Below are 17,882 nucleotides of genomic sequence, written 5' to 3' on the forward strand. Positions count from 1 at the left end.
CCATCACATAAGTATGAATGTAATCGCTAAGTTCAAGACCGATCACTGTCACCAGGAGATGTGGAATGCGGCATATGCATTTCGGAAGTCTAAATTTCACACGTTCTTCAATAATATAAAGCAAATGGATCCTGCCATAGCTCAATATCTCGAGGGTATTGGCTTCGATAAGTGGACTCGTGCGTACTTTCCTGGGAATCGATACAATGTAATGACAAGCAACTACGCTGAAAGTTTTAACAACAAAACCAGAGACGCAAGAACCTTCCCAGTCACTACTTTTGTGGAATTCATTCGTTTCACAATTCAGTCATGGTTTGCCGCGCGTCGTGAGGAGGTAGAGAAGTGCACATCCAAATTAGCAACAATATATGAGAAAGATGTCTCAGGCATTGCGGATCATGCAAGGTACTTGAAAGTCCATCCTCTTGGACAGTTTGAATTTCATGTGGTAGACCCAGAAGGTGATGGTGAGGTGAATTTGATGACTAAATCATGCTCTTGTGGTCAGTTTCAAATAATGGGTTACCCTTGTGTTCATGGTGTGGCTGCGGCCATGTTGCGCAGTGTCAACATTTACTCATTGTGTTCACCATATTACACTACTGAGATGTGGAGGGAGTCTTACAAAGAAACAATTTACCCAACTGGCAACGAGGATGATTGGGAAGTTCCCGAGAACATAGAGAAAATGCAAGTTGGGGTTCCTATTGAAAAACAACCAGTTGGTCGACCGAAGAAGAATAAGGTGGGAAGAAAGAAGACAAACCACACTCCATCGAATGGAGAAATCATTCGCAAAGAGCGCAAGTGTAGCATGTGTGGTGGTCTTGGCCACAACAGGGCTACATGCAAAGCTAGGCTTTAAACTCTTTTTTCCCATTTGAACTTGTTGTATTAATAAACTCTTTTTATTTGATTTTTCTTAAAAGTTATGTTAATGGTTCGATATGAAAATTATATTGCTTGATATTAGCTTGATAACAGCCCATGAAAGTTATAAAAAAAATGATAACAGTTCGAAACTGTACATGTAAAGACCCCGTATACAAGATTATCATGAAGGTAACAAATTTCTCATATATTGAATAACAGTTCGATATAGCTTGATATTAGCTCGATAATAGCCCATGAAAGTTATAAAAAAATGATAACAGTTCGAAACTGTACATGTAAAGACCCCGTATACAAGATTACCATGAAAGTTATAAAAACATGTGAACAACAAACGGTATGCTATCCAAGTCAAAAAAATGAAGCTCAGGTTGATCGTCTCCTCTCTTCAAGTTAGTACTTGGCCTAATCAAATCATTATTTGTTGCAGTTCCTGATGTCAAGTCAATAATATTCAGCAATAAATACGACCAAAAAATACAAAGTTTTAGGTCCCAACATCATGTACCATGAGATATGCAATGCTCAAAGCAGTAACAATCACAAATTGAAGCTTAGATAGATATTATTCTTACTTTTTCTCTTAGCTTTTCGTCTATGCAAACCAAAGGCTACAACAGCTAATAATGCTGCACCAGCAGAAACAACTACAACAAAATACAAAGTTTTAGGTCCCAACATCATGTACCATGAGATATGCAATGCTCAAAGCAGTAACAATCACAAATTGAAGCTTAGATAGATATTATTCTTACTTTTTCTCTTAGCTTTTCGTCTATGCAAACCAAAGGCTACAACAGCTAATAATGCTGCACCAGCAGAAACAGCTACAACAAGGCCAATAATTATTTTGGTCTTACTCAAATGTCCTTCCAGTGAATGAGAAGATACCGAATAAACTATCATAACATATATGAGTCCATCAATCATTTTACATCATGACTTGATCATATATAACATTATTAATAATAATAATAAAGACGAACAAAAATAATCAATAATTAATATCATCCTAATTAAAAACACACAATTGTGTGTTACTTACCAGATTCTATTGAGATAGCTGATATTAAAGACCCATATTTTCCTGGCTCTGGAGCATTCCTTGTCCCTTTCCCCGTCCATTGGAGGCGGATCTCCAATGTGTTATGACTCACAACAACTGCGTTAATTACTTTGATAAATTCCTTACCAACTCCTTTAGCCTCCTCTTTAATGTTGAAATCTGACTACTCCCGTTTTCCCTATAATAACTTACTTAACTCAGTAAAACATAAGTTCACAAGATGCATTAAGTAGCATAATGATTAAGCTACCTGAACATAAACATCAAATACTCGTCTTCCAACACTCTCATAAGATCTGTTATTTCTAAATACTATCTCTGCAAAATGTAGTTTCACAGTGTAACTTCCATTTCTTAAGCAACGAGCAAAATAAGTTAGCGAAAGAGGTGAGATGCGTGCAGTTGTGTAGAGCTCAGAGTTCTCCATTGTTAATGTAGATACATTATTTACTATATATTTTGGCTCTTCTAGTTCAGAATTTCTAAAATGACCGGTGTTGCTAAATCCCCAAGTGTAGGTTGAGTTATGGAATAAATTTGCAGGACCTACAACTTTCTCATCCCCTTCATACTTTATGCCTCCAATGGTAGTTTCTTTTCCACCACAATTTATATGCAATGAATAATAATCTACACATCACAGATCAAACAATGTTGGTTAAAAATATACAAAAGAAATGGTTTATAGTCAACACAATGAATAGTTTTTTTTTTACCTTTTGAACATGGAGCCAAGCACTTGCTGAGGATTCTACATTAATCACATTCAAAGCAAGAATTAGTATAAAGTATAATCATAATCAAAACTATTGTTATTCTTGTTTCAATTGTTTGTTAAAGCTTACGAGCTGTTTTCATGACCAGATGTGCTCTGAAAGTGATTGCTGATAAAAAAAAAAAAAGTTAAGACACAAATATATTCAATTGTGAAATGCTTATGGTTCAATGAATATGGAAATAAATGAAAGAAATAAAGGAAGCAACTCTTACAAATTATCTTGACAAGCTGATGGTTCAGATTTCTTCGAAAAGTTATTGTAAGATATATCTATGATCCTGAACACAATAAGTAAGAAACTTCATCATTAGCTAAATATTTTTAAGTGACTTTGTTTTTGTATTGGCACAATTATCTTCTTTGTTACATCTTCTGTTAAAGAGTTGAAGAGTGAGCTTAGAGTTCGGGTTTGTAGGTCATCATTCTTCTTGGTAATTTTGGTCTGGTTTACACAATTTCGTAAAACATAGCATTGGTAACTTACATAACATAATCGGATATGTTCTTCCCCGCTAGAATAGGCCCACTAAGCAAGTTACTTGTTAAATATATATTCAATGTGCAACACCATAGCATAAGAGAAGTTTAATTATAAAGAAAAGAGTAATAAAAAACAAGGGGGGGACCAATGAAGTTTGAGTTACTTACATATGACCGAATCTAAAGAAAGCAGGTGTTTGAACAAGTGGCTCTTCTAGTTTATTAAGGCTAAGATCCCTGCAAAATTTGGAAGTGGCCCTTCTAGTTTAAATTCCAAGGAAATGCTTTACAGGAATAGAAAATTTGACAAGAGAATAATCGAATAATTACAGCTCTCCCAAATTTGGAAGTGGCCCTTCTAGTTTATTAAACCTAAGATCCCTGCAAAATAAAGATCTTAGATGTCTGTTGCGTCATGGCATATAGGAATAGAAAATTTGACAAGAGAATAATCGAACAATTACAAGTCAAATAGCCTTCTCAAATTAAGAATATATTGAGGGATATTTCCTCTTAAATTACAGCTCCTCATTGTCCTGCAATTTCAAACATGGTCCAATAATTTAAAAAATAATCAAATATTAGGTTGAGTTCCATCACAAAAGTTTATGTATGGAGCTTACAACTTAGAAAGGTTTGTCATTTTACTCAAGTCGGGAAAATCTGACGAGTTCTCCCCATTTAAGTCAGTTATACTTCTGCAAAGATTGCCTCATCACAAACGAAGTTAGCAAGCATATATATTAATATCTAAAGGAGACAGAAAAGTAGATAATGGAAAAGAACTTACAACTCTGTTAAGTATGCCAAGGTAGAAATACTAGGAGGAATTGGCCCACTGAAACCACTTCCTTCCATCTCTCTGTGGAGAGTAGCATGTAAAATCAATGTAAATTGCTCATAAATTTTGAAAACCAACAAAGAGATCAGTAACTCTTACACATAATGAAGTTGTTTCCAATTGCCAAACTCAGGCATCCTTCCTGTGAAGTAGTTACTACTAATGCTACTGCAATGGAAAACATGAGTCACCAAAATATGTTGGTTCATTTGAGCTATGAAGTAAGTTATAGTACACACTGTCACTTACAGTGTGGATAACTTGGAGAGATTGGTGAGAGACAGAGGGAACTGTCCAGTGAGATTGTTTGCATTTAAATTCCTCCACCCACACCATTTCAATTAGTTAATTAATGTCATTTCTACTACTTTTTTACTAGTAGATGTGATGAAAAGGTTAGGGATTCTCACAAATAATACAACTTTACCAATTTCCCAAGCTCAGAGGGAATAGTTCCAGAAAACAAGTTGCTCTCCATGTTCCTGAATTTGCGAGTTTATTATTATAATTAGCAAATCACAGGAGTTTGACAGAGAGAAATTAAATGGGATAAGAAAGAGCATACAAATATGTGAGAGTGGTTATGTTTCCTAATTCGGCAGGGATTGGCCCTGATAAATTGTTCACGTCAATATACATGCACGCCCACATTTGTTCAAACAATCAATTACTACTATAGGCCTTAATCTTGAATAATGGTATAGGGATAAATGGAAACTTACAGCCATTCCAACTTTGTTGAAGCCCATTCTGGCGGTATCGAACCACTGAGTAAGTTCCGTTGTAGATTTCTGCAAGGGAGAAGAAAGTCTGGTATTATATATACACTGACTGAATAAAAATATTTGTTTTTACATACACTCCCTTAAGGTAAGGTAGTAATAATACAGTAACACATTCCCAACACAAACAAGCAGTGCCTTAAATGTATTACATTAATATTCATCAAGGGGAATGGTGCCAATACGCCAGGAGGAGCATCACATTAATTGTGAGAAGTAAGTCGAGGTTTTCTTGGCGTAGGCTAGTGTCACTGATTGTAATTTGTCTCTGATTATTGTGATTGAAAATGAGATAGTACATATTTTATGAAGTAATTGAGGGAAATATTTATATTAATCAATCATAATAAATTTTCATTTTTATTACTTCTTAATTAAACTTATAAGATTAATTATTTTTGAAATTACCCTACTTTTATTCCCTCTCAATTTCTTTTCTATCCACATTTATTAACTTTTTTTTCTCACTCTTTTCTACTACCAAAGTACCTTATTGTTCTTATTAATTTGCTCTCTTTAATTAGTCATGAATCAGTAAAGAAATCTTAACATTAGATATTAACTGCTAGCTAGATGAAATGTGGACAGACAATTTCAATCAATCAACATCTATAATTAATGTCCCCATTTTGTACTCTCTTGACTTATTCAAATTTGAAAATTGATTATATTTCAGTTTTATATGTAGGATAATTCCTCTATAGGGTCTTCACTTTAAGCCTTACTGGTAGGGCTCTCAGTGTTTATTGATCCGTGAACAGTTTTCGGCACAGTGTTTATCGATCCGTGAACAGTTTTCGACACAATTTTTTTTTATGACAATGTATATTGTAGCTATTTAGAGCATCCTGCAAATTTTCAGAAAATTCCAAATAGTTTACAGTTCCGAAAACTAGGTTCAAACTTGTTGTTTTCCACGCACATACAAAAAATTAGTCACGCGTGCAACAACATGTTTGAACCTAGTTTTCAGTACTGTAAACTATTCAAAATTTTCTAAAAATCGTGTTGATGCTCTAAATAGCTACAATATACATGATCATAAAAAAAATCGCGTCGAAAACTGTTTAAAGATCAAGAACACTGAGAGCCCCACCGGTAGAGCTTAAAGTAAAACCCCTATAGGAGAATTCCCCTATATATATATATGTATTTTTCGAGGACAATTTATCATGAATTTAGTGTCCTTAATAAAGATATTTATTAATGATATTTAACTACATCATGAACACTTAGGTTTAGAAATGATATTTATTATGGGGTATTTCAGACCTAATCAACAGTCTAGTTACCCGTGGGATGTTCCAAGATTAACAATTTCACTAACAAGTATGTTCTTGTTGAATGTTTGTGGTCAAAGTTCTGCTATTGGTGTTAATCATATTCAATCTCAACCTGGGACAATAGTTTCTTGCAATCCTTGGCTAATTGTAGAGTATTTCAAACCTAATTAATGGTCTGGTTATAGTCGACGTGACTCAAGATTAACAATTATACTAATCAAACAAATTACATTAATAGACTTTTAGTGACGTGATGAGGGATGTTGGTAAATGAAGAGGGATGTTGGTAAACGGACCTGGACCAGGTGACCAGGTTGGGTGTGATGAGGTGTCCCCGATATTGACATCACCCCAAGAAATGTGGAGTTGTGTCCCCGTAGCTAACTTGCAGAATAAGTTACATCGGGAATGTACGTCGTCAGTTCAGAGTCGTACTGCCACTACTCTGACAGATCTTGTCCCCCGAATCTCCCTCGAAGCCCACGCGACCCAGACTGAAGCAGCATTCTGTCGTTAATCTTATAGTGTGGTTACGCTTAGGTTGGCCCAATGGGCCTTGGTTAATGCGTTTTATATATTAAAATGCACTTTGTATTAAGCCTCCATCAAAGAGCAAATAATGTTTATACCCGTAGTGGGCCCGGATTAATCCAGCCCAAGCCCAATGCATTCACCTGCCTATAAATATGAACAGTGGTGCGCTGGGAGGAGGGATTGAATTATTCTCTGAGAAGCATACACTCTACTCAAATTCAGAGAGTTCATTACTTAAGCTCCTAAAAAACTATAATACAATTGACTTGTGGACTAAGACTCTTTAATGCCCCAACCACGTAAAATTCCTTGTGTGATAACCTTCATTCATTACTTTCTAAGCTCTTTTATCTTTCATAATTCTAGTTTCCATAAAACTCGGTAAACAAGGACAGAGTGATTGAAATCATGGTATATGAATCTTACTTAATTTTTGTTTGAATAAGTATACATGCATTTGCATTCATAGAAAAAAGATATTCATTTAATCTACATTGGGGGCAAAGGAGTATGATATGCTGTCTTTTTCTTTTCATTATAAATAGGTGTCTTTCTTTCCACTATTTGCAACCTTTTGGATCAAAATGATATATTTTTTAAAGTTATTTTGTACACTAGCTTAATTTTAATAATTTTTTATAAAATGACATCTCATAATTTAGAGAGCTAGTCGAAAATTTAGACAAATCTTTCCACTATTTGCAACCTTTTGGATCAAAATGATATATTTTTTAGTCGAAAATTTAAACAAATTAAGTACAAGTACCATTGTCAAGGAATATGGCCCAATAGCTATTGTAGGAGCATTTTTAAGCCAATTTCACCCATTTCTTTGATACTAAATATAATCTATTGTTTTTTGGTTCGGAAGAAAGCTGGGTAAGTTTTTCAAGTTTTCTTATTTTATTTATTGAGAAAATATTATAGGTCTGTATATTCTTTTTAATTATGGATGTCCCATTCTCTTTTTATTAAGTTTTGATGTGGTATTTTTTTTTTGGCATTTTTTACTTACATACAACAAAATAAAAAAATTACTATAATAATATCTCATATCCCATTTACAAAATTATATACAATAATATATAACATTTACTATAAATAGCAGCAGTAAACTTGTTTCTCCTTTTGGGAATGTAGTTTAGGATTGTATAAATTTGATCTATTTAGCCGTTTAATGTGATATCTTTCTTTCAAAAAAAAAAAATTATATTATATGCATTTTGATAGTTACATCAAAAATTAACTTTTGAAAAAAAAAATGATAAAAATTCGTTGCAAAGCTATATTTCACTAAAACAATTGTCAAATTTGATATGGAACCATTTAAATGCATCAAATTGCATGAGTTTTATCAAAATTTCAACCAAAATGTTGAATTGTATAAATCATATATGCATTAAATTTTATTTTTATCGAGGTTCAACCACTGATATAGTAGCAGCGCATCTGCTACCACTTTGTGTGGAAGGATCATAACTACTACTGCTGGCTTGAAAAGTAAAAATAGGTTGTTTGGGTTGAGGTTGATCAAATATTTGGTTACTTAACATGGAAGCTACTTGAGCCATGGAAGGTCTATCTGTGGCAAAGTCTTGAACGCACAGAAGCCCAATGTGTATGCATTTCAATGCCTCTGATTCATTAAATGACTCGCCTAATGCTTCATCCACCAACTCTATTCCTTTGCCTTCACTCCATAGCTGCCATGACTGTTTCATTACATTAATATCAGCCTCAATTTTCCACCACAACACAAACATAATAACACAATTTGAGAAATTTCTTTTGTGAACTACTCACATATGCAATAAGGCCTTGGTATTGATCCTCTTCCTTGAAGCTAGTATTCTTTTTCCCGCTTATTATCTCTAGTAATAACACGCCATAGCTAAACACATCAGATTTTTCCGAGAAGATTCCTCTGAATGCGTACTCTGGAGACATATAGCCGCTGCAATTGATTAAACACACCACTAAATTAGATGTCGGATGCTATAACAACAATGTACTATCAAATCATCAAATTAAAACAAGGATGCTTACATTGTTCCTACCACCCTATGAGTATTTGCTAGATCTAACGTGCCTTCAAAAATCCTTGCCAATCCAAAATCAGAAATTTTTGGAGTCATCTTCTCATCCAATAGAATATTACTGGCCTTCAAATCTCGATGTATCACCCTTAAACTGGAATCGCGATGGAGATACACAAGACCTCTCGCAATGCCATCAATAATGTTGAATCGTATGGCCCAGTCAAACTCTACCCTTTTTCTATCATCTATATAAGAAACCAAATCACACCACTAAAAGTTAATTAGTGACATTGTTCAACAAATATACTTCTAACAAATTAAGGATATAAATGTGCATAAAGATGAGAAACTAACCGAAAATAAAAGTATCCAAGCTCTTGTTGAGCATGAACTCGTATATTAATAACTTCTCTTCATTTTCAATGCAGCAACCAATGAGCTTAACAAGATTTCTATGTTGAAGTTTGGAGATCAATATCATTTCATTTCTAAATTCTTCATCGCCTTGTGATGAGCTGCTAGACAGTCTTTTCACTGCAACTTCCTTTCCATGTAGTTGTCCCTGTAAATTTCCAAACATAGCTAACTAATTAGCTCATTCACTCACCCATATTCACCTGCATTTCTCCATTATTATTGTAGAGTATTAGATTCTATGTAAACTATTGAAAACCAAATGACCTTATAAACAGGACCAAATCCTCCTTGACCAAGTTTGTTTGTAATACTAAACTTGTTTGTGGCCATTAGTATGCTATCCAACCCAAAAAAATGAAGCTCAGGTTGATCGTCTCCTCTCTTCAAGTTAGTACTTGTCCAAATCAAATCATTATTTGTTGCAGTTCCTGATGTCAAGTCAATAATACACATAATATTCAGCAATAAATACGACCAAAAAATACTATTTTGTTTGTAGCATCAAAGTTGTTAGTGGCAGCTTTGATTTGCCTAAAGGTAAAGAAACTAGTTCGTATATCTAATCTTCTGAGAACTGTACAAACAATAACAATTTATGAAGATTTCATTGAAAATTTAAAAAAGATATAGCAACTACTGAGCCAGTACAGTTAGAATGAGAAAGAAGAAAACAAGAATCTAGAATAGATACATACTTGTGTTCTTCCTTTGATCCTATGCATACAATTTTAACTGAACTATATGTAAAAATCAATTTTTAACTCTTCGAAAAAAGATGAAGTTGTATTCTTTACCTTCATCCTTTGATTCCTTGCTTCCAAAATAGCCTTTCCACCAAAGAATGCATAAATAGGCCATGCAAAGAAGGCAAAGAAATGAAGCAAGTCCAATAATGATTAACTTTTTTGTTTTGTTAGCTCTCGGAGGTTCGAAATCTACAACAGGAAATCAATGGGATATAAGTTTACTTTTTACAATGTACATATTAATTTCATCATAATAAATTATTTATTACCAGAATTTATTGAGATAGCTGATATTAAAGAGCCATATGATCCACGCTTTGGAATATTCCTTGTCCCTTTCCCTGTCCATTGGAGGCGGATCTCGAGTGTCTTATGACTCACAACAACTCCCTTAACTACTTTGATAAATTCCTTATCAACTCCTTTAGCTTCATTTTCAATGTTGAAATCTTTCAACTCTAGTTTTCCCTATATATAATAACTTAACTCAATCATACATACAATACATTCACAAGCTACATTAGTATGATTATGTCAAAACGAAAATCAAGACTACCTGAACATAAACATCAAATATTCGCCTTCCAAGACTGTAAAAAGATATGTTGTCTCTGAATACTATCTCTGCAAAATGAAGTTTCACAGTGTAATTTCCATTTCCTAAGCAACGAGCGTAGTAAGTTAGCGAAAGAGGTGAGATGCGCGCAGTTGTGTAGAGCTCGGAATTGTTCATTCGTAATACTGATCCATTGTTTGCTATGTAGTCCTCGGCTTTATTATTAGAATCCCATGAATCTCCAGTGTTGCTAAATCCCCAATTGGTTGAGCTTTGGAAAAAATTTGAAGGATGTACGAATCCTTGATCCTCTTCATATTTGATGTTTCCAATGGTGGTTTGTTTTCCACCACAATTTATGTGCAACGAATAATGCTCTAAGTCACCAAACCAAACAATGTTGATTAAAAACTATGCAAAAGTAATATTGGTTTATAGTTTTTTTTTTTATTTACCTTTTGAGCATGGAGACAAGCACTGGCTGAGCATTCTACATATTAATCATATTCAAGGAAAGCATTAGTGAAGTAAAATCTTTATTATTGAACTATTGTTCTTCTTGTTTTAATTGTTTTATAAAGCTTACGAGTTGTTTTCATGTCCAGATGTGCTTCGAAACTGATTTCTGATAAAAGTAAAAGACACAAGTATATTCAGTTTGACATGTTTATGATGCCATGAATATGGAAATAAAAGAAAGAAAGAAAGGAACTCTTACAAAGAAGTATCTTTACAAGTTGATAGTTCAGATATCTCTGAAAAGTAATTGTAAGATAAATCTATTTGGCTGCACACAGTAAGAAATTAACATCATCATTAGCTTAATATTATTAAACCATGCCAAAGGAAAAAAATTAATCCTAATTTTGCAAAACAACCTCCTTTTCTTCTCTATAAGCTTATGATTAAAAAGTTAAAAATAAATATGAAGGAACATTATTGTAAAACAATAATATTGGTAACTTACAAGGTAGCACCTCTGGATATGATCCACTTTGGAATAGGCCCACTGAGTAAGTTACTTGTTAAATATCTATTCAATGTAAACACAATATATAGACAAGAGAAGTTAGGAAGCAATTATTATAAAGAAAAGAGTAAAAAAAAAGGGACTAATTTTTGCATTACTTACAGTGTTTTCAATCGAATTAAATGTTCCAAATTTTGAACTCCCCCTGTAAGTTTATTGAAGCTAAGATCTCTGCAAATTAAGAAGCTTAGCCTTAGATATCAGTAATGTCATGGTATGCAACAGATTAAATTTGCTAACAATAATAACCACAGAGGTTTCATGCCATCTGCAATTGGAGAAGTGAATAGAAGAATTACAAGACGTTTAGAGTTTCAAAATTACGAAAGTATTCAGGGATATTTCCTCTTAAATTACAGCTCCTCATCATCCTGAAATTTCCAACATGGTCCAATAAGTTCAATTTTTCAAATCTTGGGTGGTCCTCAATCAGAAAAGTTTATGTATAGCTTACACTTTTCTCATGTTTGTCATGTTTCTCAAGTCCGGAATATTTGAGCTCTCTCCATTTAAGTCAGTAATCCTTCTGCAAAGAAAGTCTCTCATCACAAATTAAGTTAGTGAACATACCAAGATTTTAAGCAGACACAGAAATGTATAGATTTTAAGTATAGCTTACATTTCTATCAACTTATCCAAGCTAGAAATACTAGAAGGAATTGGCCCTTTGAAACCACTTGCTTCCATTTCTCTGTTGAGAGTAATATATATGTAATATCAATGCAAATAGCTCATGAGTTGTGAAAACTATAGATACCAATAGATCTTACAAATTCTGAAGTTGTTTCCAACCGCTAAACTCAGGCATACTTCCTGTAAAGTTGTTACTACTGATCCTACTGCAATGAGAAAAAGTCATCAAGATTAACGTGACATAATCTGGACGATTGTTCAAGTTCAACCAATATATCTTGGTTGGTTCATTTCAGCTATGAAGTAATTTTGTGGTACACATTGTCACTTACAGCACGGATAACTTGGAGAGATTAGTGAGAGACAAAGGGAACTGTCCAGTGAGATTGTTTGCATTAAGATTCCTGAAGAGCCACATCATTTCAATTATGTAATCAAATGGTTACTTTGAAAAGATTAGAGTAGAGATACTACTCACAAATGAGTCAAGTTCACCAATTTCCCAAGCTCAGAGGGAACAGTTCCAGAAAACAAGTTGCTCTCCAAGGACCTGAACTTAAGAGAGTGTTATATTATAAACAAATGAAAGGAGTTTAAAATAGAGAAATTAAGGGTTAAGAGAAAGAGCATACAAATAGGTGAGAGTGGTGATGTTTCCTATATAGGCAGGGATTGGCCCTGATAAATTGTTTGCACTAATGTGCCTGCATGCAGCAGAACATTCATTCATTCATTCAATAATAATAACTTAATATTATTGAATGTTATGTCTAAATATGGAAACTTACACAGATTCTAACTTTGTCAAAGTCCACTCTCTTGGTATCGGACCTTTGAGGATGTTCTGTTCCAATTTACTACAATGGAGAAGAAAAACTGGCATTGTTAATTGAAAGGTATAGCTAGAATGGAAAATTCTAAATTTTTTATTACTTACATTTCCTTAAGGTAAGGTAGCTTCCATAGTGATGGTGGAAGATTACCATCAAGATCCTGTCCTGAAAAATTACTGCATATATATATAACAGATGTCAAGAGAAAATTCCCAAGTCATATATATATATGAGCAAGGAAAGGAGAGGAGTTTACAAGCTTTGGATATGGCATTCATTATGAGCAGGGATGAAGCAATTGCATACGATTTCATTGATGTACTGATCTGTGCGTGGTTTATCAATAGTCGATTGGTTACTACAAGGGTCATCGAAGTTCCAGTCTGTCTTGTTCATTTGTGCAGCTATTTCTTTAATGGCTTCCACTGCATAATAATAATAATTATAAACCAAAGAAGATTAACCCTTTGGTGATCAAAAGAAGAACAAGAACAAGACCAACACAAGGCACTTAAGTAGCTAGCTAGGTAGCTAGCAATTATTATAGCTTTTCGATCACTAAAGGGTTAATATTAAAACAAAAGCAAGAAAAGTGAGAGAGCTTTTTCACCTTCAGCCGTTGGAAGAGTAACGCCAGCTTGGGCTTTCCATTGGATTACTGGTGACAAGAAGAAGAAGAGAATAAACAGTGACAGAACAGTAACACATTGTGATTGTGATGAAGCCATATTGTTGAGCATATATGATATCGCCACACAAGAAAGAAAGTGTGATTGTAAATACATTAATTTATGTCTATAAATCCTCGACGAAAAGTTGCTTCTAGGAAACCTCTTTATTCATTCGTTGGTTACTCTCTCAATGTTTCCATTTCCAAGTCAATATTCACACACTTGGTTGCTAGTGGCCTTAATTGGAACTAGTCCCACACCACTTGCGATTGACAACGTTCTGGAGAAGTATTTATTTTCAGAGTAATGATCAATAGTATAGATAAACGTGATTAATTGAGAAACAGTAACTAGTAACTAGTAACTAGTGACTGTATAATATTTAGTTGCAAATTTTGGAAGTACATATTATTATTCTTATTTTAAATATCTATAATAATTTTTATTTTTTTACTTTTTTACATAATTCTATAAATGAAAATTTTAAATTATTAAAAAGTAAATAGTACTTGGTCCCAAAACTTTGTCTCCAAATTTTTTTTTTGTAGCTATTAGATTACCCATCTTTATATTTTTGTCCCCACTTTTTTTCTTTTTCTTTTTAGTTCTAATAATTAATTAATTATTCCAAGAAACGTAGAATGACGACAAGGCGTCCGGGGCATGGGAACCACAACGATCCTCATCTACTTGGAAGGAACTTCATTGAAGATAAGAACGACAATCATGCAAAGATTAATTTGTCATTTGTCATAATGAAAGTTCATTTTGATCCATTTCATGTGGCCGTGGCTGGGGGCTGCGCAAAGTCACAGGTGGGGTATATATGATGGAGACTTAGAACATTATCATTGTAGTGTCCTTTTGATAATTATTTTGTTGGATTAAAATATTATTCTATATGCCTAACAATCTCACTAACTTTTTTAAATGAAGTTATTAAATATCTTGAATTAATAATAATTATTCATTCAAATATCTTAAATTCAATAATTATTCATTAAATATCATTAGTTCCCAGCAAAAATTAAAAAAAAAATTCATTAGTTATATATACCCAATATAATGCACACAAGGTTGGGGCTTATAATCAGAGAAGTGTGTTTCATAAAAAAAAAAAAAAGAAGGGTATAATGGTCCATTCCTCCAATTCTGAAAAACACTGACCTTATTTTTTTTTGGATGTACCAGCATGTGGCATCTCCGTGGTGTGCATGTTCTCGCTCCTCAAGTGTTAAGATATGGGCATAGCAATCAAAAATACAAATTAATATGCGAAAATCTATTCTAAATTTGAAGTCATTTGTGATAAAGCTTACCTATTTCCTCTTCAGTTCATTAACTCTTTCATCTATTTCTTCACCTATACCTATTTGCTTACTATAATATTGCTTCATCTCCATGTCTGACTGGAGAACATCAACTTTCCTGCTCATTTTGCTCTGTTCATCTTTCCGCCTATGCACTTCAGCCAAAAGCCAAAAGCCAAAAGCCAAAAGCCAAAAGTAATTTCTTACTTTTGGCGAATCATAATGTCCTTTCTTACTTTCCTCCTTTCACACGGTCGACGGTCCAAAAGAGCAACGGTGGAATTGACCTATGCACATTGCCATGACACCATCTGACATGATTGTAATATGTATACAACACTAACATCCGACTAAAATATTATTTTATATGCATAACAATTATGATTTGGAATAAACATATTGTTATATGAAAATGAATAGGATCGAATATATATACCTAACTCTTTTTTTAAATAAAGTTATTAAATATGTTAAATTAATAATAATTATTCATTCAAATATGTTAAATTCAATAATTATTCATTAAATATCATTAGTTCCCAGCAAAAATAAATAAAAAATAATTCATTAGTTATATATAATAATGCACACAAGGTTGGGGCTTATACCAAAGCCGTACCCTCCAATTCTGAAAAACTGTTTCACTGACCTTATTTTTTTGGATGTACCAGCATGTGGCATCTCCGTGGTGTGCATGTTCTCGTTCCTCAAGTGCTAAGATATTTCCGTTGTCCTGTCACAGAGTCAATTTAAATGTGCGAAATGAGCAAATGGTGTAACTATAATAGAAATAAACATTTCTCAATTAGTTTTTGTTAGTTACCAAAAACTAATATGCAGAAAATGGGTTCAATTGAAGTTAGTAACAAGATAAAGCATACCTCTCATCCGGATAGTTCTCCGTTCCAGCCCCTTCTTTCTGTGTGTCATTTGAGAAGCTAAGATTGTGTACGTCTTTTTGCTTTGGAACTTTACCTCTCTTATTAGGAGTTGTTTCACCGCTAACCCCATTTATTTCTCCAAAATCTTTTTGCTTATTACAGGATTGCTTCAATGTCTCCATCTCAAACTGGAGAGCCTCAAATTTCCTCTTCAATCCATTAACTCTTTCATCTATTTCTTCACCTATACCTATACCTATTTGCTAACTATAATACTTGCTTCATCTCCATGTCTGACTGGAGAACATCAACTTTCCTGCTCATTTTGCTCTGTTCATCTTTCCGCGTACGCACTTCAGCCAAAAGCCAAAAGTAATTTCTTACTTTTGGTGAATCATAATGTCCTTTCTTACTTTCCTCCTTTCACACGGTCGACTGTCCAAAAGAGCAACGGTGGAATTGACCTATGCACATTGCCACGACACCATCTGACATGATTGTAATATGTATACACAACACTAACATCAAATACTTGCTTTTCGAAGTTTTCTTTCTTTCTTTCTTTCTCTTTCCTTGAAGTTATCAAGGAAAGAGACCTTAACATAACTAACTGAACAGCATTACCAACTAATAACAGACAGTATACTCTAACAGTTGGATGGAGTTACTACTACTCCAATGTTCTCAACCCCCTACACCCTTTCAATTTTCTACAATTTATAAAAACCAAAAGATGATGCTGATTTTCTCTTCTACAACTTCGTTAGCAACTAGAATAATATTGTAGTACTTGGATCTCTATACTAATATTAAACTCTTTGATGCCAAAGCACCTCCACACACATGAACCAAATAACCAATACACAAATACAACAAACAAACAAATGACAAAACTCTGAAAAATTAATGCAGAAACGTAAACAAAGAAATACAGAGTAATAAGAAGAGAAGAACACCAGGTTTACTTGGTTCAGATCACAATGTGTTATCCTACATCCAAGGTTAAACAAAGAAAGAGTTCACCAGATCATTTGATTTGGACAACAACATCAGTCATTTTATCACGAGTGATGATTTGTTAGGAGAGTAATTAAATTATTTGATTTGTTTCCTTAATCAACCTTCCATAATCACTATAAATAGGCTTTTGTATTGTTCTACCAGAGCCATAAACCTTGGCCAAACCAAAACACAGAAGCAGAGCAATGTCAAATCCAAAGATATATATGTATACCTGCTTTGTTATTTAGCAGAATCAAAGTCATAATAATAAACTTCTAGCTAAAATTTACAAAAACTTCCATGTTTCACTTAAAAGGAGAACAACAAAATCTAAAGATATTATGATCCTTTGTTATTCCATTTGATTTGAAAGCCTATTGCCGAACCCAAAAAAATGTATCATGGCCTTATTGCTGACGAGGCCTTTTTCTGTATATGAAAAAGTAGTTCCAAGCAGGGGACATGTAGTTCTTCTATTATTAGTTACTACTGCATTGAAAATTAATGTTACAGTTAGTTTTACTATTACTATTACTATTTACTAAAAAGAATTCAAGGAACATGATGTGTACGTAGTAAAATGGATAATGCATGCATGCATGCATGCGATCAAAAATAAACAGAGGCTGAAATTAAGTTCCAGGCTTCAACCATACCAGACTAAATAACTGGTGTATACAACAACAATTAAGAGAAAGCAAATGGATAGATATAACAATATATGAAGTTAATACCAATGACTTTGGTTTGTAGTTGTGAAGTTAATACCAATGACTGAAAGCATTTCCATCAGCAAAGTTTCAACAACTAAGATCACCCCTTGGAGTTCAAGTCAAGAACAACACATTAAGGGGGAGAATATTAGTTAATGTGCTGCTGCCATTTATTTATTTGTTCTATTTATATTTTGAGTTTTGTAAAATCTTTTGGATGGCTAATATTTAAACAAATGTAGGGCTGAGATTAAAAGTTGAGATGAAGTGTATTGGGGAAGCTTTGTTGATATCTTTGTATAAAAATATCAGTTGTGATCAAGATAATAGAAGCTGAACGTTGCCCCTTTCTTTCCTCTGTTTTTCCTCTGCATTTCTCTTCCATTTTGCTGC

The 17,882-nt window shown here is 33.6% G+C and overlaps 2 protein-coding genes across 6 annotated transcripts in view; both read right to left on the minus strand.

Annotated features, from left to right (window-relative positions):
• LOC133801899 (probable leucine-rich repeat receptor-like serine/threonine-protein kinase At3g14840) overlaps window positions 1–15,623 on the minus strand; it is a 28,381-nt gene extending 12,758 nt beyond the window's left edge. The window contains exons 1-24 of one of the 5 annotated variants that reach the window (XM_062240118.1): window positions 13,523–13,828; window positions 13,169–13,337; window positions 13,017–13,088; window positions 12,868–12,936; window positions 12,712–12,783; window positions 12,558–12,629; window positions 12,412–12,483; window positions 12,217–12,285; window positions 12,066–12,137; window positions 11,901–11,972; window positions 11,746–11,817; window positions 11,549–11,617; window positions 11,384–11,449; window positions 11,135–11,203; window positions 11,003–11,041; window positions 10,872–10,906; window positions 10,417–10,793; window positions 10,130–10,328; window positions 9,909–10,049; window positions 9,379–9,542; window positions 9,052–9,259; window positions 8,705–8,942; window positions 8,462–8,612; window positions 8,038–8,370 (exon numbers count right to left, since the gene is read on the minus strand). In XM_062240118.1, coding sequence (XP_062096102.1) covers window positions 8,071–8,370; window positions 8,462–8,612; window positions 8,705–8,942; window positions 9,052–9,259; window positions 9,379–9,542; window positions 9,909–10,049; window positions 10,130–10,328; window positions 10,417–10,793; window positions 10,872–10,906; window positions 11,003–11,041; window positions 11,135–11,203; window positions 11,384–11,449; window positions 11,549–11,617; window positions 11,746–11,817; window positions 11,901–11,972; window positions 12,066–12,137; window positions 12,217–12,285; window positions 12,412–12,483; window positions 12,558–12,629; window positions 12,712–12,783; window positions 12,868–12,936; window positions 13,017–13,088; window positions 13,169–13,337; window positions 13,523–13,697 — 3,042 coding nt within the window. In that variant the 5' untranslated portion in view covers window positions 13,698–13,828 and the 3' untranslated portion in view covers window positions 8,038–8,070. Of the gene's footprint in view, window positions 1–8,037; window positions 8,371–8,461; window positions 8,613–8,704; window positions 8,943–9,051; window positions 9,260–9,378; window positions 9,543–9,908; window positions 10,050–10,129; window positions 10,329–10,416; window positions 10,794–10,871; window positions 10,907–11,002; window positions 11,042–11,134; window positions 11,204–11,261; window positions 11,298–11,383; window positions 11,450–11,548; window positions 11,618–11,745; window positions 11,818–11,900; window positions 11,973–12,065; window positions 12,138–12,216; window positions 12,286–12,411; window positions 12,484–12,557; window positions 12,630–12,711; window positions 12,784–12,867; window positions 12,937–13,016; window positions 13,089–13,168; window positions 13,338–13,522; window positions 13,864–15,542 lie in introns of those variants that run through there. The other 4 variants (XM_062240113.1, XM_062240116.1, XM_062240117.1 and 1 more) reach the window with 4 other exon arrangements.
• On the minus strand, window positions 1,035–4,697 carry LOC133801906 (probable leucine-rich repeat receptor-like serine/threonine-protein kinase At3g14840). Its single transcript, XM_062240129.1, has 17 exons — window positions 4,625–4,697; window positions 4,487–4,541; window positions 4,309–4,380; window positions 4,159–4,227; window positions 4,009–4,080; window positions 3,842–3,916; window positions 3,683–3,754; window positions 3,549–3,599; window positions 3,387–3,455; window positions 2,951–3,016; window positions 2,806–2,844; window positions 2,677–2,711; window positions 2,211–2,590; window positions 1,940–2,138; window positions 1,650–1,793; window positions 1,470–1,541; window positions 1,035–1,327 (listed from the first exon to the last, which is right to left on the minus strand). Exons 4-14 carry the CDS (start codon window positions 4,194–4,196, stop codon window positions 2,124–2,126), a joined length of 912 nt encoding a protein of 303 aa, XP_062096113.1. The 5' UTR covers window positions 4,197–4,227; window positions 4,309–4,380; window positions 4,487–4,541; window positions 4,625–4,697; the 3' UTR covers window positions 1,035–1,327; window positions 1,470–1,541; window positions 1,650–1,793; window positions 1,940–2,123.
• Window positions 15,624–17,882: the final 2,259 nt, after the last annotated feature.

This window comes from Humulus lupulus, chromosome 9 (assembly GCF_963169125.1).
Source record: "Humulus lupulus chromosome 9, drHumLupu1.1, whole genome shotgun sequence".
Classification (NCBI taxonomy): Eukaryota; Viridiplantae; Streptophyta; class Magnoliopsida; order Rosales; family Cannabaceae; genus Humulus; species Humulus lupulus.